This window comes from Cloeon dipterum, chromosome 4, assembly GCF_949628265.1.
Source record: "Cloeon dipterum chromosome 4, ieCloDipt1.1, whole genome shotgun sequence".
Classification (NCBI taxonomy): domain Eukaryota; kingdom Metazoa; phylum Arthropoda; class Insecta; order Ephemeroptera; family Baetidae; genus Cloeon; species Cloeon dipterum.
The window spans coordinates 31,059,495-31,082,946 of NC_088789.1; the positions used below are offsets into that span (position 1 = coordinate 31,059,495).

Here is a 23,452-nt window from a genome sequence, read left to right on the forward strand (position 1 = left end):
AACAATCAATTCATGTTTTCCACCCTTTGAAAGCTCAATTTCTTCCAGCTTGAACTAAGATTTGCTCCATTTTTCCCTTTGAAACTGAATGTAGTATACGAAATGCCAAAATTGAAATATGAAATAAATTTTAATTTTACTGAAATATAAACGACGCAATTTCGTTGAGTTCTTAATGCGATTTACAGCGGGTAGTTTTAAATACACAGACGTTCCGTGCATTTATCAAAATTTTGTGTATATTTTTTATTTGCACAGACGATCTGTGTACTTGAATTGCGTGTATTCGTTGCACAGACGGCAGAGACGCTCAAGGGATTTGATACGATGACGTCATAACATTATCCGTGAAACGAGGATTGTTCAGCTTCCTTTTAGCGGTGAAATTTTACAAAATGGCGAACGCAAACGGCGTAGTGACGCTCCTCACTTTCCCTGGTCACAATCAGTCTTTTCAGGGTGGCAATCGCGCCTAAAGTGACCTAAATAAGTGTCATCATGAGCGTCGGGTAGGGTGGACACAAGAAAGGTACGAAACTTTTTTCTTTATTTGACCAATGATGAAAATTGTAGCTAATATTAAACCATGTCATTTGCAGTTCCCAAATATTATGGTAATTCACTGCAATAATATGCGTGATGAGCATGGGCAGGCGCCACTTCGCAGATTCCTGAGAGCAGAACGACGCCAAGCTCGATGGGCAGGCAGGCCCCGCCATGCATATTCAGCAGCGCGACGGCGTAGCGGATGGGCAGGCGCTGCCATGCAGATTATGGCCATGCGCCGCTGTGGCTGTTGGGCAGGCGCCGCCATGCATTTTCTCCAGAGCAGAGTGACGCCGAGCTAGATGGGCAGGCGCCGCTGTAACGATTCCTGGATGCAGAGTGACGCCGAGCTGGATGGGCACGAGCTCTTCAAGCTCATCAGCTACGCCGTCGCGCTGCTGAATATGCATGGCGGAGCCTGCCAGCCCATCGAGGTTGGGGTCGTTCTGCTCTCAGGAATCTGCGAAGTGGCGCCTGCCCATGCTCATCACGCATATTATTGGAGTGAATTAGCATAATATTTGGGAACTGCGAATGACGTGGTTGAATATTAGATACAATTTTCATCATTGGTCAAATAAAAAAAAAGTTTCGTACCTTTCTTGTGTCCACCCTACCCGACGCTCATGATGACACTTATTTAGGTCGCTTTAGGCGCGATTGCCACCCTGAAATGGCTGATTATGACCTGGGAAAGCGAGGAGCGTCACTACGCCATTTCCGTTCGTCCGCCATTTTGTAAAAATTCATCGCCAAACGCTCCTCGTTCCACGGATAATATTATGACCGACGTCATCGTATCAAATCCCTTAAGCGTCTCTGGGGTCTGTGCAACTTAACAAATACACGCAAATCAAGTACACAGATCGTCTGTGCAAATAACAAATATGCACAAAATTTTGATAAATACACGGATCGTCTGTGTATATACAATTACCCTTACCTCGCTCCGTCAGGAAAGAAAACACAAGAGCAAAATGAATTTAGCCATTTAAACAGCCTCCAACCCAAATTATTTTCAAATATTTTTGATTTGTGAGAAAGGCAAAGCATTATTCTACTATTAAAACACAATTTTACCTCAATCTACACCCTTTCCGCTTGAAATAACAAAATTCTTCAGACGAAAGAAAACGCAACGTGCTCTTGCAGTTGTAAACAAGCAGTATCAGGTGATCGCCTGATCGCTGATCGGAGGAGAGAGTTGAAAAGGGAGTAGAAAAAGGAGAGTATATTATTATTTCGCGCACGCTATTGGGGGCAAATCAGCAAAAAACCGAATCGGAAAGCTTTCCCTATTTCTCAAAGTCAAATTTGATAGTTGATTTGTAAAATTGAGGCTCAAATATGCCAAGTACTTGACTTGAAAACACAGCTCCTTTCCTCACACTGCAAATGCTACCAGTGCGTCACAATGCGCAAGCGCAACGTGTACTTTGAGACATAAACAAGCAGTATCAGCTGATCAGAAAAGAGAGTTGGAAAGGGAGGATAAAAAGGAGAGTAGCTGTTAATAATTCGCGAACGCTTTGGAGGTGCAAATCAGCAAAAAAACCAAATAGGAGAGCTTTCACTCTATTTCTCAAAATCAAATTTGCATATTGATTTGAAAAATTAAGGCTCTTATAAGACAAGTATCTGTCTCCAAAACACAGCTCCCTTCCTCATATTGCAATTGCTAGCTGTTCGACGCAGGGCGCGCCCAGCCCCTGTTCACTCATGTGGCGCGAAAATGCGCCAGCTAAGAAGTTCTGCAGCAACACACAGGTGGCAGGTCGATAGCTATTTCAGCCAATCAGAGGCCGCCTATGAGTTTGTCGCCTGTTACGCCCACGGGCAGAGTGAGGCGAAGAGGGGCGTTTGTGCGGAGATTTCGTGGGCGTAACAGGCAACAAACTCCGAGATGGCCTCTGATTGGCTTAACTTAAAAAGCTATCGACCTGCCACCTGTGTGTGGCTGGAGAACTTCTTAGCTGGCGCATTTTCTGGGCCTTTTATCACTGCATAGTTGTAATTTTTAGATATATTTCTCAATCTCCTTGAAAGAAAAACCACGACAACTTCTTCTTTTATTTATTTATTTAATTTTTTTTTAGATGTTATTGCTGGTTTGAAAGGGAAGAGGATATGGATACAAGAATATATTATTTCTCGAAAGCTGTAAAGGTGCAAACAGGAAGGAAGCAAGGTTCGAAAGCTCAACAATCTCAAACACAATTTTTGATCAGAAAATGGAAAATATCGTCTTAAATACGCCACGTATTTGACCCCAAACGCCGCTCCATTTCTCACTTTGCATTGCAAGGTGGCCTGTGTTTAATTTTATTGCTATTAAAATTTACTAGATATTTTAGCCGAATTATTCATTTCGTGAAACCGAAATGTTACAGCAGAAATCAGCCATTTTAGAGGGGAGCGTAACCGTGCGAACAATATCAGTAGCATTATTATTATTCTGAACAAACTGTGATACAAAGAACCCGTGGGGCCTCTACAAGATACGGCCGGATTTGTAGTTGGCACCTAGAAAAATTAAAATGGGGTCTTCTCCCAAGGCGAGCCCAGAGTGCCACCAGTCATCTCTGCAATATTTGTCCCACGCAGCCAACAATGCACCCAGACTAGGAGCCGCGAGGCCTATGGCCTATTCGACTGATCAGGATATTGGCTAGGAACTTCATTTTCAGCTCGGAACTGTTTTCTCAAAATTGACTTGGCTGAGTTTTAAGAAGCGACCGGGTGTTGGCTAATGCTTGGCGCTCTATCCACGCTGGCTCCCTGCAGTTCGTCAGGAAGGTTGGACGCTGCGGAAATCCAAATCACTTCCCCGGCCGGTCTTCTTCGCAGACTTCCAGCTGCTTTGCATTTGCTTTTTCCTACCATTTGGGGCTCTTGTCCGAAAGTGAGAGGGGACGTGTTAGTGGTTCTAATTCCCTCGTTGGTAGGAAAGCATAATTGGCAATCTCTAGTGCTACTTTAGCAAGAAAGATTCGGAATCGATTTTTTGACTTCAAAACCAACATTTTAATTTTTTTATACCTTAAATAGCTTTAATTATATTAAGCGATGTTGGCAAATAATTAAATAAATAATAATTATAAGTGTTGTCAAGTTATTTAAGTTTCCTTTGAATGAACTTTTTTAAGTTTAATTCTAAGAACGAAAATGTGCGAATTATAATAAGACAATATGCTTGCAAAGTATGAATAAAATTTTTTATTCAAATCCATTTCAACGGCGCAGTTTGCAGAATGATTCTAATATCGGAACGAGAGTTTTATTGCTTACAATCATGGCCTTGATATCGTTAATATGATAATCTTGACCACTTTTCAAACGTTTTGCAACATCAACATAATCTTCGCAATCAAAGATAAATTTGATATCTTTCAATTTTGGAAGGAATGCTGATACCTTTTCTAAGAAAACAAGGAGTTCCTTAAAAGCATCAGTTGCCATGGCCATGTCACGACCCAAGCTGTATATCGTAAGCGTTTCCAATTCCTGAAGTATCAGACCTTCAGTCACCATCGTGTTCAATTCATCCAAATCCCCTTTGTAGTAGACAACAACACGTAAATAAAGTTTTTGTAAACGTGGTGATGACAGCATCTTTGGAAGGAATTTTCCTCTTGGGTATCTGCAAATCAGTGTCATTATTTCACATTTCATTTTTAAATTTAACATTTATTTACCCAGAAACATCCATATAGAGATCTTTTAGGTAAGGAAAATTCTTCAGTTGCATTGATGTTTCACCAAAATCAAGAAACCTCAGTTGAATTGATTCCAGATTTGGGCAAAGTTCCAAGATTTTCATATCAACATCTCCGTCACCCAAAGATGCTCCCAAACAGAGTGATTGCAGACCAGGGCCGTAGAAGCGCAAAATTTTGGTAAAAAGAGCGTCACAGCGACTACCATGCATGATAAGAGTCTTGATCTTGGAAAAGTTTGGCAATTGGAGCCGATCAGGTGTAATCTCCCAGGCATCGTAACAATTGATCTAAAACGACAGAAATTTATATGTTAGAGATAAAAAGTTGACGTTTGGGAGAACTGAACCTCAAGATAAGTGACATCCGGGTATATTTCGTGAATGTCCATATCGGGTGACTTGAACCAGTTTCTGCCACAGGAGAAATATTTCAGTTGTCCTGGATTTCCTTTCTCTGTCACTTGGAAGTGTCTATACTTGACGAGACGGAATGTAGTTTTCACCTCATCTTCTTCAAAGTCTTCGACGAAATTAAGAAGGGGAAACTGATGCAGTATTGCCCATTTTTCACCTTCAAAAGAAAATCCCATGAGCAGTCTCACGTTTCCAAGGGATTGTCTAATCTCCTCATCTGTCACATCGAGACGGGACCCTGCAAATCCGCGAATACCTAAGATTTGTAATTGCGGCAAGTTTTTGCAGAGTTGAATGACATGACGGAACTCTAAATAGACCCGTTTCATCTCTAATATTTTGAGATTCTTCAAGTCGGCCAGGTAGTCGAGCAAAGTCAAATGTTGGGCGTTCTGGAGATCAATGTTTCTGCTGTTGAACACAATATGCTCGATGTTTGCAGCTTGATTCTTCACTATGTTGATGACCTTTAAAATATTTTCAGTTAAATATGAAAAATTGATGGAAAACTTGTATTTCATTTACCCAAAAAACAACGTTCATTTCTTGACACTCAACAGTCGGACACTCTTCTCGGTAATAATGTGATTTACACTTTAGCAAAAAAGCATCCAGATCCAAGTATTTGGTGTTTGCAGTCAGCAAGAAGGGGATTTTAAGTAGATTTTGAAACTTGTATATATCAGGATCCTCTTTCATCTCAACAAGCAATCGTTGAAATATTTTGTCACACATGTTGTATGCTATAAAAATATTTACTTAACAAAATTATTGTTCAAAAGGTAAACTTACAAAGATAGGTCGCGAGGTGGTTTCTAGGAATGTGGGCTGCGTAGGGGTTCATACCTCTGATGATTGTTCTAATAGCAATCTTCTCCAATTTTTGGACTCCGTAAAATCTTGTGAGTCTCCTTTTGGTCATCTCGACCAAATCTATTTGGTTCTCCATCTTGAAACAAATGGACAGAATTTAATATTACAAAAGATGATTCAATAGAGTGTTGTCTTGAAATTCTCGAGTAAGGACAACAGATAGTTTTGTACCTTCCCAGCGTGTTGATGGACAAATATATGACATTTTAATTAAACACCTCGGTGCATGGATGTGAAAATAAAGCAGAATAAAATTTGGCTTTAGTTCTTTTATTAGCAACTCTGTTGCTAAATTAAAAGGTTGTGTTAATTTGTAACTACGTCAGGTCAAATTCTTTGGATTTGTTAACTATGGTCCACGGAATATAAATCTTAACAGAAACCAATTTATTTTTTTAAATTTATGTCGCAAAAGCCACTTTACCTTATCTCAATAAGAGTACTTGTAAATATTATAATTGTACCTTTGCTCACGTCTTAGCGCATTCCGAAGGTTTACTGGGTCTGTTTAAATGAAATAATACGGCTGAATGACTTATACATTATACAGCATCATATTATTAACCGGAGAGTGATATTTGAACTCAGTTTATGCTTTTAAGAAAGAAGGAAATTAACTAGGCTTTGTTCGGATTTCACGCGGTCAAGATGGGGGGTGGTCGCTAACGGAGGTAACGCTGGGTGGTATGCAACTCTGGTGGGTGGCAACCGTAGGGGGACTGGCATTCCTCTGGGGTGTGGCAACCTCAGCGGCTGTTTAAACTCCCTTGTTTTATGTAACTCTAGCAGTGGCGTCATCTACGGAGACTGCGCCAACTCTTACCCTTGCTGACACCCCGTGTCCTCGAGTCGGGTCCCTTTGGCCCATGCGGAAACCCCGGTTCAACTGAGCCCTCCAGCTCTTGCGGCAACTCTGGCGCCTACGGCGACTCCTTACCAAAAAAAACGAACTCTGGTCCCTCTGCAGCACGCGCGGCAGTTCAAAATACTCTAGCCCTTGCGGAAACGGTTGCTACTGCGCGATTTCCGTTCCAGGGAGTCCCTACAGCCGTTTAGATAACTCGGCTTCCTTCTCGTGCATGAGGCCCTTCAAGAAAATCCGGTCAAAGTGGCCCCTCCTCTAACTAATTCACGTAAGTGCGAGTCGGCGGGCACGCCGATCCGCTCGGCCGACGCGCGATAAATTACTGACTGAGAGCGAAAACACAGCTTCGTTTAAGTTGAAGTACACGACATATTAGGCTCGTTACGTCAAGATCAATTTATTTTCAAATATGTTAGATTCTTGAGAAGGGCAAAGCATTATTCTACTATTAAAACACAATTTTACCTCAATATACACTCCTTTTCGCTTGAAATAACAATATTTCTTTGGCCGAAAGGAAACGCAACGTGCTCTTGCAGATATAAACAAGCAGTATCAGCTGATCGGAGAATAGAGTTGGAAAGGGAGGGGAAAAAGGAGTGCAAATATCATTTAATTCGTGCACGCTTTTGAGGTGCAAATCAGCAAAAATCCAAATCAGAAAGCTCTCACTATTTTTCAAAATCAAATTTGAATATTGATTTGTAAAATTGAGGCTCAAATATTCCAAGTGCTTGACTAAAAAAACAGCTCCTTTCCTCACACTGCAAGTGCTACCTGTGCGTCACAGTACGCAAACGCAACGTGTACTTTGAGACATAAACAAGCAGCAAGCAGTATCAGCTGATCAGAGAAGAGAGTTGGAAAGGGAGGAGAAAAAGCAGAGTAGCTGTTAATAATTCGCGAATGCTTTGGAAGTGCAAATCAGCAAAATACTTAATAGGAGATCTTTCACTATTTCTCAAAATCAAATTTGAATATTGATTTTAAAAATTAAGGCTATGATAAGACAAGTATCTGTCTCCAAAACACAGCTCCCTTCCTCATATTGCAATTGCTAGCTGTTCGGCGCAGGGCGCGCCCAGCCTCTGTTCACTCATGTGGCGCGAAAATGCGTCCAGCTAAGAAGTTCAGCAGCCACACACAGGTGGTAGGTCGATAGCTTTTTCAGCCAATCAGAGGCCGTCTCGGAGTTTGTTGTCTGTTACGCCCACGGGCAGAGTGAGGCGAAGAGGGGCGTGTGTTCGGAGTTTTTCGTGGGCGTAACAGGCAACAAACTCATAGACGGCCTCTGATTGGCTTAAAAAGCTATCGACCAACCACCTGTGTGGCTGCAGAACCTCTTAGCAGGCGCATTTTCTGGGCCTTTTATCGCTGCATACTGCATAGTTGTAATTTTTTTAGATATATTTCTCAATCTCCTTGAAAGAAAAACCACGATAAAATACTTCTTCTTCAGATTTCAAAACTGAACCCTTGTTTTTTTGTTTTTTTTTCAGGCTAAAAACCCCATAAAACTCTTTACGTTACCCAACGTTAAAAAATGGACAGTATAAACAATAAAAAAATCCATTTTTTGACGCTAAAAAATATTACTGCATATTTGTGAATTGCAAAGTTTGCAAGCGCTGCGTTTAAGTGAAGAGTTTCTTCGTTTCTTAAAAAGTGCGAAATAATAAGAAAATTTGCTGAGCTGGATACATGGGTATCAGTTTATTGCAACAACACTTTCAAGTGCGACGTTGGCGGAACGATTCTAATGTCGGAACGAGTGTTTTATTCTTGACAATTAGTTTCCTGATTTTGCAACGAGGATAAAAATTGCCACTTTTCATACGGTTTGCAAAATCAGCATACTCTATTCCATCAGAGAAAAACTGAACATCTTTCAGTTTTGGAAGAAACGCTGATACATTTTCGAAGAATAGAATGAGTTCCTTGAAAGTATCAAGGTCGAAGTCATCAGCGTAGATGAATACATTGAGCGATTCCAGTTCCTGCAGGATCTGATTGTCAGTAACCATCATGTTTAATTCGAACAAATCTTCTTGATAGAGAACATCGAATATTTCAACTTTTTTCAAATGCGGTGACGATAGCATCTTGGGAAGAAAGTTTCCTCGTTCATACCTGCAAATCATAATGACATTATTTTTTGTTTTTATTATTTGGAGTAACGTTTTTTACCCAGTGTTGTTCAAATAAAGTTCTTTGAGGTGAGGTAACTTCTCCAGATGTACTGAAGTTCGATCAAGACCTACTCTGATCAGTTGAATAATTTCCAGCTTTGGACACAAGTCTAAGATTTTCGCGTCAAAACTTCGTTGATCACGACTTTCTATACAAAGCGTTCGCAATTCTTGACCGTACATGCGCAAAACGTCGGTAATGACCGTTTCATTTTCAGCATTCCAAGCAATCAGTGTTCTGATGTTGGAAAATTTTGGCATTTGTAGATCAATTGATTTGTTCCCGACAAACTGACATTGGATCTAGAACAAAAATATTTGTAGACGAATGAAAGCTGGATATTTGGTTAATTGTACCTCAAGATAAGTGATGTCAGGGTGTTTTAGGTGAATGTCCATTTCTGACGAATTGAACCAGTCGTTGCCACGGGAAAAATACTTCCGTGGCCCTGGAGTCCCTTTCTCAGAGTCTGACACAAGAAAGTCTTCAAAAATGTAGGGATGGAATGCAGTTTCATATCCTTGTTCCAAGTGTGATGCGATATTTAGATGAGGCGATTGCTGCTGGATTTTACGTTTTTCATTTTCGTTCGTAGTACACACGAGCAATCTCAGGTTTCCAAGGGATTGCTTAAGCTCCGGCCATGATACTCTGATGCCGTGTCTCCCTAATAGACGGACATAAAGGACTTGTAGTTCAGGCATGCTTCTACACAGGTTTTTGAGTTGAGCAGTTGCGATAGAGATACGCTTTATCTCTAATATTTTGAGATGCTTCAATCCGGTCAGGTAGCAATAAAGCAAAGTCAAATGTTCTTCCTTGCTATTATCGATGTTTCTGCTGTTGAAGACAATATGCTCTATGTTTGGAGCATGTTGCTTGGCTGTGTCAATGACCTGTAAAATTATGTGTCAGTTAAATCATTAAAGATAAATGAAATCTGCTTTATCATATTACCCATTTCAGAATGATGATCTCGTCGTTTGTAAGATATTTTATAGCATCTGTATAAATCGGTGGTCTCTCTGGCAAAAAAGCATCCAAATCCAAATACTTGGTGCTTGCATTCAGAAGGAAGGGAATTTCCATTCGATATTCGATTTTGTTTATTTGTGGATTCTGTTCCATTTCAACCAGCAATTGTTGAAATATTTCCCCACACAAGTTGGGCGCTAAAGAAAAATGTTTTATTTAAAAATAAGATTGTTAAAAAATTGATCACTTACTCAAATAATTCGCGAGATGGTTCTTTGGAACAAGGGCAGCGTCTAGGTTTAAGTTTCTTATGATTGTTCCAATCACATTCTTCTCCATCTTTTTTAACTTCGCTAGTATACTTCTAGGCAATTCACCTGAATCTTCATGGTTCTCCATCCTGAATCATATATCTAAACAAATTTGTAAAATTAATATAACGCTTGGCTCTTCAAGCTAAATTATGTCAAAAGCTGCTTTTTGCACCTTGCCAGGGGATTTTCGGTCAAATATGTGTAGTGTTTTAATTATAATATGCTGCGTGCGAGGGAGAAACAAAAACAAGATACCTATCGGTTTTAAATCAAAATTTTCGTTTTTCTGGTAGGCAGGAACGCGGGTTATGTTTTTGTGAAAGATATTAACTAGGCTTTGTTCGCATTGTTCGTGGTTTTGGTGGGGTGCGGTCGCGAGTGGTGGTATCGCTGGGTTGTATCTAATTTTGGGGGTCAGCAACCCTAGGAGGGTGGCAACCGTAATGGAACTGCCATTCTGATGGGGTTTGGCAACCCTAGAAGTTGTTTCAACCCAGAGTGCCTGGCAATCTTAGGGGTTGTGAAAACCTCACAGCCTCTTTAGCTTCGGCTACAGCGTCAACTCCCTCTAACTCAGGTCCATCTCGTGCATGCGGCCCTTGAAGAAACGGCCAAATTGTCCTCTCGTGACTCACGCGTGTAAGTGCGTGTCGGCGGGCACGTCGATCCGCTCGGCTGCACGAGCCATAAATTACTGCGCGATTGAAAACACAGCTACAGCTTCGTTTGAGTTGAAATCCGGAAGTACGCATCGCGCACGGCATATTACGCTCGTTACGTCAAGATCAATTTTTTTCAAATAATATGTTCTTGAGAGAGGCTAAGCACTATTCTAATATTTACAAACTATTTTACCTCAATATACAATCCTATTCACTTGAAAAACCAATAATCTTCGGCCGAAAGGAAACGTTCTCTTGCAGATATAAACAAGCAGTATCAGGTGGTCGGAGGGGAGAGTTAGAAAGGGAGGAGAAAAAGTAGAGCAGCCGTTATGGATTGGCACACGCTTTTGAGTTGCCGAAAATAAAATTAGAAAGCTTTCACCATTTCTCAAAATCAAATTTGAATATTTATTTTTAAAATTGAGGCTACAATATGCCAAGTGCTAGACTAGAAAACACAGCTCCTTTTCTCACACTGCAGCTGCAAGTTCTGCATGACAGTGAAGCGCCGGCAGCGCCACAGCATAATTTTGCGAATGAGAGCCAAATTGACTTAATTTAATTAAAGATATCGTTGATCATATGATAATTAGATTTTAAAATGTAACAAAAGCTACTGGCCATCGATTGGTACCAAAATTAAACAATATGGATCAGTCAGGAAATAAAGATTGTTAAACGGAGAAATGACCAACCAAGAAATAGCCACTTGAGCTGTGTGTTGTAAATTGTAAGAATGAACGAGTTAAGTAAGATTGCTGCTACAAGCATGTACCAACTTAAATTTATAATTAGCGTGCTATATCCCTGGGAGGTGCTGTGCTCTGACGAGAAAGGTACATATTAAATTTGGTGAGACAAAACAGACGTCGATGGCGACTGGAAAAATTTCGTTGGCTCGGCTTTTTGGGCCTTTTAGGACTGTATAGTTGTAATTTTTCGATATAAATTTCTTAATCTGCCATCTTCCAATAAAAAGCCGTCTGGTAAATTTATTTATCTTAATTTAACAAGAATTTTGTTAGTGTTTGCCTGCGCTTGCGGGAATCCCGCAGGACCCACCAGCCCCTGATCACTCTTATGGTGCGTAAATGCGCCAGCTCAGCAGTTGCAGCTACACACAGGTGGCAGGTCGATAGCTTTTTCAGCCAATCAGAGGCCGTCTCGGAGCTTGTTGCCTGTTACGCCCACGAAAATCTCTGCACACGTCCCTCTTCGCCTCCTCCTGCAAGTGGGCGTAACAGGCAACAAACTCCGAGACGGCCTCTGATTGGCTGAAGAAGCAATCGACCTGCCACCTGTGTGTGGCTGCAGAACTTACAAACTGACGCATTTACTTGCCATATTGAGTGACCAGGGGCTTGGACCCACCGGCTACCCCCCTAAAGCGATCTTAGGGGGGAGGGGCGTAACCGAGGGAGCAATATTATGCATTAAGACTTGACGCTCTATCCACCCTGGACCCTGCAGTTCGTCTTGGAGGTTGGACGATGGAGCTCGAATTCTTTTCCCCGGCCTGTCTTTCTGCGCAGACTTGCTGCCACTCCTCGTCCTAAAATATTATTTCTTAGCCTCAGGGGTGCCGGCTGTCGCTCGTTGAAGGAAGGTTTAAGGGCACAGCGGGTTAGGCTCTGGATCATCCCAAGCAGAGATCCCTCGATGGTCGTGGCGGTGGCCAGTTTCTTGGACGAATAGACGCATCCTCCTCCGGCTAGAGGGAACTCCTCACCGCCAAGGCAGAGGCCCTGTGTGATTCTACGGTGTCGTGAGCAAAAATTCGCTGGGTGACTTTTTCGAGCCACTTTGGGCGCTTGCAACAAAACCAGATTTTGGGCCAGAATGTGGTCCCCAGAAAAATATTTGGCATCGATCAATGCGGCGTGAAAAGCTGAGCAAGATGCTCTTGACCGAAAGTGAGAGACGACGTGTTTGTTTCGCAAAAGCAGTTAATTCACGCGATGGCAGAGGCCTAGTTGGCGATCTCCAGTGCCGCTCTAGTCAGTGAGAGAGATTAAAAGTCTACAACTTTTGACTTAAATAAAATTAATAAACAACAAATAAATAAAATTAATTGTTTAACGGCGGTGGCAATTATTATATTAAAAAATAATTTTAAATGACGTCAAGAGTTATATTTATAGTTGAATTTTAATTAACGTTTTTGAGGATAATTCGAAGAAGGTAAATATGCAAGTTTTAATAAGAGAATAAGCTTGCGGAGTATGAATATATAATATTTATTCAAAACAATTTCAACGGCGCAGTTTGCCGAACGATTCAATTATCGGAACGAGAGTTTTATTGCTTACAATCATGGCCTTGATTTCGTTAATAAGATAATCTTGACCATTTTTCAAACGTTTTGCAACATCAACATAATCTTCGCAATCAAAGATAAATTTGATATCTTTCAATTTTGGAAGGAATGCTGATACCTTTTCTAAGAAAACAAGGAGTTCCTTAAAAGCATCAGTTGCCATGGCCATGTCACGACCCAAGCTGTATATCGTAAGCGTTTCCAATTCCTGAAGTATCAGACCTTCAGTCACCATCGTGTTCAATTCATCCAAATCCCCTTTGTAGTAGACAACAACACGTAAATAAAGTTTTTGTAAACGTGGTGATGACAGCATCTTTGGAAGGAATTTTCCTCTTGGGTATCTGCAAATCAGTGTCATTATTTCACATTTCATTTTTAAATTTAACATTTATTTACCCAGAAACATCCATATAGAGATCTTTTAGGTAAGGAAAATTCTTCAGTTGCATTGATGTTTCACCAAAATCAAGAAACCTCAGTTGAATTGATTCCAGATTTGGGCAAAGTTCCAAGATTTTCATATCAACATCTCCGTCACCCAAAGATGCTCCCAAACAGAGTGATTGCAGACCAGGGCCGTAGAAGCGCAAAATTTTGGTAAAAAGAGCGTCACAGCGACTACCATGCATGATAAGAGTCTTGATCTTGGAAAAGTTTGGCAATTGGAGCCGATCAGGTGTAATCTCCCAGGCATCGTAACAATTGATCTAAAACGACAGAAATTTATATGTTAGAGATAAAAAGTTGACGTTTGGGAGAACTGAACCTCAAGATAAGTGACATCCGGGTATATTTCGTGAATGTCCATATCGGGTGACTTGAACCAGTTTCTGCCACAGGAGAAATATTTCAGTTGTCCTGGATTTCCTTTCTCTGTCACTTGGAAGTGTCTATACTTGACGAGACGGAATGTAGTTTTCACCTCATCTTCTTCAAAGTCTTCGACGAAATTAAGAAGGGGAAACTGATGCAGTATTGCCCATTTTTCACCTTCAAAAGAAAATCCCATGAGCAGTCTCACGTTTCCAAGGGATTGTCTAATCTCCTCATCTGTCACATCGAGACGGGACCCTGCAAATCCGCGAATACCTAAGATTTGTAATTGCGGCAAGTTTTTGCAGAGTTGAATGACATGACGGAACTCTATAAAGACCCGTTTCATCACTAATATTTTGAGATTCTTCAAGTCGGCCAGGTAGTCGAGCAAAGTCAAATGTTGGGCGTTCTGGCGATCAATGTTTCTGCTGTTGAACACAATATGCTCGATGTTTGGAGCTTGATACTTCACTATGTTGATGACCTTTAAAATATTGTCAGTTAAATATGAAAAATTGATGGAAAACTTGTATTTCATTTACCCAAAGAACAACGTCCATTTCTTGACACTCAACAGTCGGACACTCTTCTGGGTAATAATGTGATTTACACTCTCGCAAAAAAGCATCCAAATCCAAGTATTTGGTGTTTGCAGTCAGCAGGCAGGGGATTTTCAGTAGATATTGAAACTTATTAATTTCAGGATTCTTTTTCATCTCAACAAGTAATTGTTGAAATATTTTGTCACACATGTTGTATGCTATAAAAATGATTAGTTTACACAATTAACGTTCAAAATGTTAACTTACAAAAATATGTCGCGAGATGGTTCCTTAGATATAGGGCTGCGTGTGGGTCTATACTTCTGATGATTGTTCCAATAGCTATCTTCTCCAACTTTTGGACCCCGTACAATCTTGTGAGTCTCCTTTTGGTCATCTCGACCAAATCTTTTTGCTCCTCCATCCTGAATCAAAGAACAAAATTTATTATAACAAATGCTGATATAATTGAAAATTATCAAGTAGGTCAACGGTTGTTTATCCCCTGCGGATTGATTGACAAATTTATGGCAAAAGTTGAACAACTCTGCGGTGCGAGGAGGTGAAAAGAAAGCAGAATTCGGCCATGGTTCCTTTCCAGCCACAAAGTTGTTTCTATTGGTTTTTAATTAATTATTATACATTCCGGTAGGCAAATTTCACATGCAAGGAATTGAACTCAGAACTTCTAGCGTATGTTACATTTTTATGACCTCACTCCGTCAGAAAAGATCAATTTTGCCTGTTTAAAGGTCCCTTCCGCAATTTACATTCAAATATTTTAAATTCGTGAGAAGGGCCAATCATAATTCTGATATTTACAAACTATCTTACCTCAGTAAACTCTCCTTTTCACTCAAAATACCAAAATTCTTCAGATGAAAGAAAATACAACTTGTTCTTCCAGAAGTAAACAAGCAGTAACACGTCACGCGTCACGTGATCAAGTTAAGAAGAATTAAGGACACACTTCGTTTACGTGTTCTCCATGATTTTTTTCAGACCCGCCCAGAATTGGTCACGTGAGCTATATTCAGTAAAGGTGGTTCTGTGACGTCATTTGGAATAAAAATGTAAGCTGGCTGCTGTACCAGTACTGCCTCAAATTTTAAGGAAATCCCCGGGAGGTGCTGCGCTCTAACGAGAAAGATTTTAACCAAAGTTGGTGCCTTACATTCAAAATTAAGAAATGAATGTGGTATATATGGAAATCTTGTTATTCCCAAGCATTTTCCTCAAGCCTCAAGTATTCAAAAGATTTTACCTGTTTGAGTGACCTTTGCACGCCGAAAACCCAAATTGCAACGTTTTCTGGCAGGAAAAATGCAAGCCAAATCAAGCGATCAGTGACAAGAGTGGGAAAGGGAGGAGAAATAGGAGGCTAGAGCTGTTATGAATTCGCGCATGCTATTGGGGAGCAAATCAGCAAAAAATAAATTGGAAAGCTTTCGCTATTTATCAAAATCAAATTTGAATGTTGATTTGTAAAATTGAGGCTCAAATATGCCAAGTACTTGACACAAAAACATAACTCCTTTCCCCACACTACAGCTGCCAGCTGTGCATCACAGTGCGCAAAAGCAACGTGTTTATAAACAAGTGGTAGCAGGTGATCTGAGAAGAGATTTGGAAAGGGAGGAGAAAAGGTCGAGTAGCTGTTATTAATTTGCGCATGCTTTAAAGATTCAAATCAGCAAAAAACAAAATCGATAAGCTTTCAGTATTTCTCAAAATCAAATTTGAATATTTATTTGTAAAATCAAGGCTCCAACAAGCCAAGTACTCTACTAGAAAACACAGCTCCCTTCCTCACACTTCGATTGTGAGTTGTGCGGCACCTGAGCAAAATACTGCGATTGCGAAACAAATCGACTTAATTTAATTTTAGATGTCGTTAACGACATGACATTTTGATTTTATAATGTGTCAATAATTACTGGCTATCGATTGATACCAAAATTAAGCAATATCGATCAGTCAGGAAATAAAGATTGTTAAAGGAAATTTTCAGGTTAAATGCAACAATTTACAACCTGGCGGAACTTACCCAGTGAGACTTCTAGCTTTCAGTCTCTTTGCCTCATTGTGAAATTTGACAATAATAATATTAGTCCTAAAAAGGCGACTGGTTATCTCTCTGACGCACGATCCGAGAGGTCAAAGGTGGAGTTATGGCTCTGCTGATGACCCTGGGCATGTCAGCGGAGAGGCCAGTTCGCCTTTTGTTTTTATTTATATTGAATCGTCCTAATTTTTCAATGATATTTTTTGATATCGGGATAGCAGGGGAAGCCATCGACACTTTTAGGTGATTTTCACTGTCCCTTCGCGCGTCAAAGGAGTCGGGAAATCCTGCTGGGAAATCGCGGAAACGAGCGTGACGCGCGTTGAAATTCCCTCGTTCGTTAGTTCGTTTGCAGCGCAGAGTGAAACTGGCTCGGCGCGAAATGAGACCGCTCTGCTGGTTTGCCTTCTTCATTCTTATTCTGGTACGTAGGAAATTCTCACAAATATCGATATTTTTAATCGTTGTTACGTTTGATTGCTTAGAAATTGATTACTTTGTTTCATTGTAAAATTTTTGATAATATTTTTTAATCAGGTGGTAATTCTTGATGCTGGAAATGCGAAGCAGAGTACCAAACGCCGAAAGGGTGAATTAATATTTTATTAGAATTCAATTTTACTTCAATCCAATTAAAAAAGCGGGACGGAACGGCAACTCGAAGAATCAAAGGAGGAACCTGATCGTCAAGTGCTGCGGCTCGTCTTCCTGCTCCGATTCAGACCGAACAACTTTCAAATCTCAGGTATTTTCGAATTCGTCATGTTTTAAATATTATATGAGGTTGATTTGTGGTTGTGCAGAGCCTGGCGAACGTGACCGCCGGCAAGGTCAAAGCGACGACGAAAACGGCGGGGAAAACTCAAACTGAAACGCCTCCAGTCGAAGAAACAGGTTAGAGTTAAGTATTTTTGGGAGTGTGCAAACCGCAATTAATTTCCCATTGATGCTCCTTGGAAAATCCCGTACAAATGTGTGGGAAATCACACTTTTAAATTTTGTTTGGGTTTGTGTAACGGGGAAAGCGGAAGTCATTAAAAGCCGATCAAATCTAGGCTACGGAAGTTGAGGAATTTGCTTGTTTGCATAAAAAATATTTAAATCTGCACAAATGTATTGATTTTTAAACAAATTTAGGAAATTTGACGTCTAAAATTTATTTATTTATTTATAGCATTGTCTGAGGAGCCGTCAACCCCGGCTTTGGAGGAAACAGTAAGCCCGATTACCTCCCCTGCAGTCGATTCCTCATCAACGGAATTGGTTTCATCAACCACAACGGAAGAGACGACCACCCCGACGACGACAACGACGCCGGCGACCACGACCGAGGAGACGACCACCACCACCGAACAAATTAAATTGACGGGCGTAAAATGTCGCATTTTAATCGAAAATAAGGGCTGATTAAATTTTTGGCAGGAATATTGCGTTTTCCGCGGATGCTCCTACCACCCGTGTCCGCTCGACGTGAGTTACAAATAAAAATAATGATTTTTATTTAAAATTTTTAATTAATTTCAGTCTGTTCTACAAAAGAAAATGTTAAGCGGTGAAAGTAAGTTTACAATAAATTTAAAAAATATATATCTAAAATAATTGCTTGTAGACTCGACCGATGGAGCATTTTACTCCCGCTGCAGCAAGAAATATTTCGTTAGCAGCACAAAGGCAAATGAATTTTAATCAATTTAAAAACAAAAATCATGAATTAAAAATTCAGAAAACGCGTTACGAGGCAGCAGTGGCGTGCTGCAAATATAACATGCGGCTCCTCAGCATCGAAACTGACGAAGAGCAAATGTGTCTGACGTCCCTGAACAACGGTTATATATTTTTATTGAAATTTTCGAACCGAATTAAAGTCAAGTGTCTGATTGTTTTTAATGATAAAAAATATTAATATGTTTTCAGGAAAATTAGGGTGAAATCTGGGAAAATTGAGCTTATTTCGGGTTCTAATGAAGCTAGAATTTTATATTTGGTGTCAAAAGATGCCTATTCAGACGACAAACAATTTCAAAATATGAACTGCACTTTTTGATTTTTACAAATTGGAGTTATTTTCTAGTTTTAAATTACATTTTGAATGTCTTATAAACGACTTGTTCAGTATTTTTCTAAGTATGCGATAAAATGTTTCCCCAAGTGTGTGAAACATGCGTATAAATTTTCAGGATGGTGAATCTTTCAGTTTTTGAGAAATAAAGGGTAAAAAGGGCCTTTTAGAGTTCACAGGAAAAATCTAAATTGCATGATCGGTTGATTATTAATGCTGGAGATCACTCCCGAGGACAGATAAGACCATTAGAGCTTATTAGAAATCGAACCCTGGCGTCAGGGTAGCCTTCAAGCGATCAATTTAATCAAATTCCGAAAAGTAGACACTTTAACGACGCCTGACGGGCTTTGTAATGTCTTGATTTGCCAGATCTGCACACACGGCCAAGTCGAGACCTTTCAGAATATGTACAATTTGACCCTTTGGAAACCATCAGGGTTTAACCTGAGTACCCTGATGGCATCCAAAAGGTCAAAGTTGACAAATTCCTAAATTCCTTGACTTTGAGATCCAATAAAACCAATTTATAAATCTTTTTCAGACGTTTTGAAGGAGTCAGGTACAACATTCTGGACGTCAGGGTTGACAGACCCTTTCTGCCAGAGCGTGTGGTGTCCGAACGTGAACAACTACTCGGTTGACGTTGACGTGGCCATCAACCGGCTGGAGACGACGGCGACGAAAATAACAGACAAGTGCAACACCTACGTCCTCACCGCCGGCGACGACACCAAGAGCGGACTCAGGTTTTCCGACTGCAACGCTCCCAACAATTTCATTTGCGAGGCATTTTATTTTAATTATTAAAATAAGGGCGTGAACGAAACAATTCAAAATTGCAGTCTTTCGAGCCGTCATGCCCTCAGGAATGTGTCAAAGATGTAGGTGATAGTTTAATTTATAATTTAAAAGAGAGTATTTAATTATTTTACCCCTTTAGACCTCACTTTTCAACAGCAAGGGAAATTTGATTGGTTTGTTTCCTAGTTAAAATTTAATTCTTATAAAAATATATGATTTTATTAGACCCTTTGAGTTACGGAAATTGGATCAATAGCTGCAACTTTACGTTTTTATTCGGTACAACTCTGGTAAAGAATTTTCTACAGATTTAAAAAAAAATCATACTGCGAGTATTTCCCCTCCAATATCTCAGGGTAACTGGCAAGAAAACTGGGACCAGTGCTGCCAGCTGGGGATGACCCCCTTCCTCCTGGACGAGCCGCAGGAGTTCCAGTGCTTCGACACCCTCCTGAAGGGTATATACGAACCTCCCCTCATTTATTTTAAATAAAACAATTGACATCACCCTCCCCTTACTCAGGGTGGCAGTACAACCTGAACTACTGGACGTCTGGGTCGCGCGTTGACTCGCCGGCAAACCCCAAGTGGTGCTCGCTGAAGAAGTTTGTCAACCTGAGCAGCATTGCCCTGGAGGGGCAGAGCAACCTGAGCTACGTGGACAGGGACTGCGTCGGGCTGCAGATTTCGAAGACGACCAATAACGTCACTAGCTACTTCAACAGCTCGCTCGGAATGCGAAATTGCACCGCGAGGCAGATGTTCGCCTGCAGGGTAACTCCCCAGTTTGTGTTCGAAGCCGCCAACAGATGGCGCCACCGTATAAATTTTATTTTAATGCATTTCAGCTGCGATTTCATTCTCAATTTTATCACTGTGTAATCTCCCGTAATATGCTTTCTCTTGACGTGCTGAAAACCAAAACCAGTCCAGCCATTTGCCGTAGAAACGTTGGAAAAGATTTTATATTTAAAAATATAATTGATGAATTTTTTTAATTATATTTTTCCTAAAATTTGGGTGTTTTCAGGGTCCACCAACGCCCAAGCCGTGCTTCAGACCGTTCTGCCCAAGAAGCTGTCCCAAAAACGTGAATTTGGGGTTGAAATTTTATTTAAAACTTAACTTTCCTCTCACAGGCGTCCCTGTTTGAAGGAGGAGGAAAGCTGAAATGTACTTTTTCGATATCATATTTGTTCCTTTCAAGGAAATAAATTAATAATAAACGACGCAGATGCAACGAGTTACGGCCGCTGGACGTCTCGGTGCAAGAAATACTTCATGTTCACAGACAAAAACTCCAACTCGACGGTTTGTTTTAAAGACTGCGTGAAACGTGAAAAAATTATCGGATCGGACGGATTTAAAAAATAATTATTGTCACCTATTTTTATTTCCTGCTCAAACTGATATATTTAAATTCAATCAGATAAGAATTTTAATTTCATTTTAAAGGAAATTTTCAATTAAAGACAAAATATCCAAAAATAATTTTTTTTCTAAATTTTAAAATTTGAATTTATCAAAAAAGGAGCTAAAAAGCGCTCTGAAAATTTCAAAATTGTTCGTTCCCACCTTACTTGATTTACTTTTAAAAGGTTTTTAATAAAAAAAAACTTCATCAAAGAAATAAATTAAATAAAAAACACAGCTTTCGTGGTCTGAGGCGAAGTGCAAGTGCGAGCAGATCGGGATGCGGCTGGTGTCTGTGCAAACCCTGAGCCAGGTCGACTGCCTGGACAACGTGACCCGCGGGGGCATGGCCGACCTTCAGGGCTCGTTCTGGACCTCGGGCGCCTACCTCGATTGCGACGACCAGTTCGGGTGGTGCGCCTTCGACGACCAGTTCTTCAACGCCAGCACCGTGCGCTGGGGCAGCGCGCAGCCGCCCTCGGACAAGGCCAACACCTGCGTCAGGGTGGCCCTGACCGCCTCGGGCTCCCTCTCCTCCCTCCAGGCCGTTAATTGCGATACACGGTCGGACTACATCTGCGAGGTCGAGTCTTGAAAATTTGTTAATATTGAAAATGCTGGAAAATTCTTGGAATTTTCGGAATTTAATTCTCTTCAAAAGTTTTTAATGATATTTTCCTGGTAGGTTAGTTTTTAACAGAGATAAAAATCGCAATTTATTAATGTTTTTATTTTAGAAACAAACAAACTTTCACATTGGACATATATTATTTTCGCAGATGGACGATACAAACGGAGACAGTTTGACAAAAGCAAAGAGCGAAATGTGTCAGAAAGCATTTAACGTGACCGACTGTGAGATTTTCTATAATTAAAAAAAATTATTTTAATAAATAAAAATATTCCAGTGGAGCTTGGAAACGTTTTCATGTCGACAACATTTTCAGCCAGCCTTAAAGTGACGCTTTTTATAACCAAAAAATTAAATTAATTTTAAAATTTCCTTTCAGTGCTATTTCAAGTGCATGGGCGACAGTTTGGGTTTGGTCAAAAACGGAGTTCCAAATGCGGCAAACGTGCTGAAAATGGTCGAGGCCAACTCGAAGAACACCGACGCCCTTCAGGAGAGCTTTGACATTTTCGACGTTTGCAAAAACAAAAAATGTACGTATTATCTTTTTAAATCATAATTATTTTGTATTTTTCCCCCAGCTGGTGGTTGTGAGGCAATCGCCCAGGCTTTCCAGTGCACGGCTGAAAAATCTCCGAGCGTCGTCTCGGGAATGGTGGAGGAGTCGGTCAAGGACATTTCGGTACCTAATTATTCTCGAATTTCCGGTTAAAAATAATTTTTCTTTCAGTCAGGGGCGCCAGTCTCGTGCACTAATGTAGACTGCAACGTCAACCCGACTTGCAACATTAATGTAAGATTTTAATTTGTGCTGGGAAATTAATATTTGTGTGTTTCTTGATGCAGACTGCTGACGTGACAAACCTGGCCAATGGACAGAGTAGATTTTAATTTAATATATAAATCCGTTGATTTTAATTTGAAATGTGTGCAGACGCGGCAGGAGACAACTACGGCAGCATTTATGGCTACCCGCTCACTGCCTGTGGCAAAAGATACTACGTCTCCACAGTTTTTGTAAAGAAAATACCAAAAGACTGACAATTTTTAATAGTTTTCTGCTTGATATTTAAAATTATTTAGATTCCATTGGATTCCTGAGGGTCGAAATAGGTGGGATCAGTAATTAATTCGATAGAAAACGGTTTTGTGACGTGCATAAGCAGAAAACGAACGTTGGTTTGAATCTTTTAGTCGCTACTGCGCAAGTCTCACCCCTCTGACGTCACAGCCATGCTTGGTGCTTGGCTTTGGCAGCTGATTGTGAGTGAGAGAGCAGGCGACGGCAGAGACATCTGCTACCCAGTAAGCACAGTCACGCAGCTGGAGCAGTCACGTGACTCAATCCCGCCATCTCATTGGCCAAGAGCACGTACGCACTGTTAGGAGGGAGTATGGAAAGGAGTTAGCGAAGAGATTCTTGGCCAATGGGATGCCGGGATTGAGTCACGTGACTTTTCTGCTGGGTATGAGCAGATGTCTCTGCCGTCGCCTACTCTCTCATTCAGCCGCCAAAGCCAAGCACCAAGCATGGCTGTGACGTCAGAGGGGAGACGCTTAAACAGTATTCAAGCGTTTTGCGCGCCAAAGGAACGTGCGATTTGCTTCGAGCCTCTGCTCTGACCTCAGGAAATCATTTTCGACCGGAAAAATCACTCACCCCACCTATTTCGACCCTCAGGAATCGATTGGAATATATAAATTTAGCGTCTAAAAGGTAAAAATCTGATTTTTAGCTGGATTACGCTGGGGCCGCGACCAAGTGCTGCACGCTGAACATGACGCTCGCCTTTTTCTACACAATTGACCAATTTAATTGCTTCATCCAGGCTGACAATGGTGGTCTATCCAACCCCTAAAAACGAAATAAAATATCAGGCAAGAATTTTTCATTTTCGTAGCCCTGCAGAAGACGAAGGCGGGCAAGTTGTTCTTCTTAGGCGGCAACAACGAGGGTTGCGTCTCGTTTTTCGGCTGGTGCCCGTCGAAGCGTGCGATCCCGGCCTTGCAGTTCGCCGCTTCGTCCAACACGACGGCGCTGACCAACCGCTGCCTCGCGCTCACCGCCAACAACACCATGTTCAGCGGAAAGGTCACCGAGGTCAGGTGCACCACCGACACCTACCAGTTCGTCTGCACCGAACGCGAATAGCAATAAATGTAACACAATAAATCAGTGAAATTTTCGGCTGAATAAAGATATATGCGAGCAGAATATAGGATGAAATCATTTTGTCAGGAA

The 23,452-nt window shown here is 40.8% G+C and overlaps 2 protein-coding genes across 2 annotated transcripts in view; one reads left to right on the forward strand and one right to left on the reverse strand.

The window, feature by feature from the left end:
- LOC135944076 (clotting factor B-like) overlaps positions 1-23,452 on the reverse strand; it is a 73,680-nt gene that overhangs the window by 41,810 nt on the left and 8,418 nt on the right. The window lies entirely within an intron of this gene.
- LOC135942195 (uncharacterized) lies at positions 16,410-23,394 on the forward strand. The gene is made up of 28 exons (XM_065488193.1): positions 16,410-16,451; positions 16,841-16,892; positions 16,945-17,048; positions 17,107-17,197; positions 17,478-17,674; positions 17,726-17,773; positions 17,828-17,861; positions 17,913-17,974; positions 18,027-18,129; positions 18,907-19,151; positions 19,208-19,246; positions 19,306-19,339; positions 19,392-19,456; positions 19,522-19,624; positions 19,690-19,940; positions 20,197-20,256; positions 20,306-20,339; positions 20,401-20,477; positions 20,818-21,162; positions 21,359-21,434; positions 21,488-21,537; positions 21,590-21,743; positions 21,792-21,892; positions 21,941-22,003; positions 22,057-22,090; positions 22,145-22,227; positions 22,947-23,049; positions 23,112-23,394. The coding sequence occupies exons 1-28, from the start codon at positions 16,410-16,412 to the stop codon at positions 23,360-23,362; spliced, it is 2,901 nt and encodes a 966-aa protein (XP_065344265.1). The 3' UTR covers positions 23,363-23,394.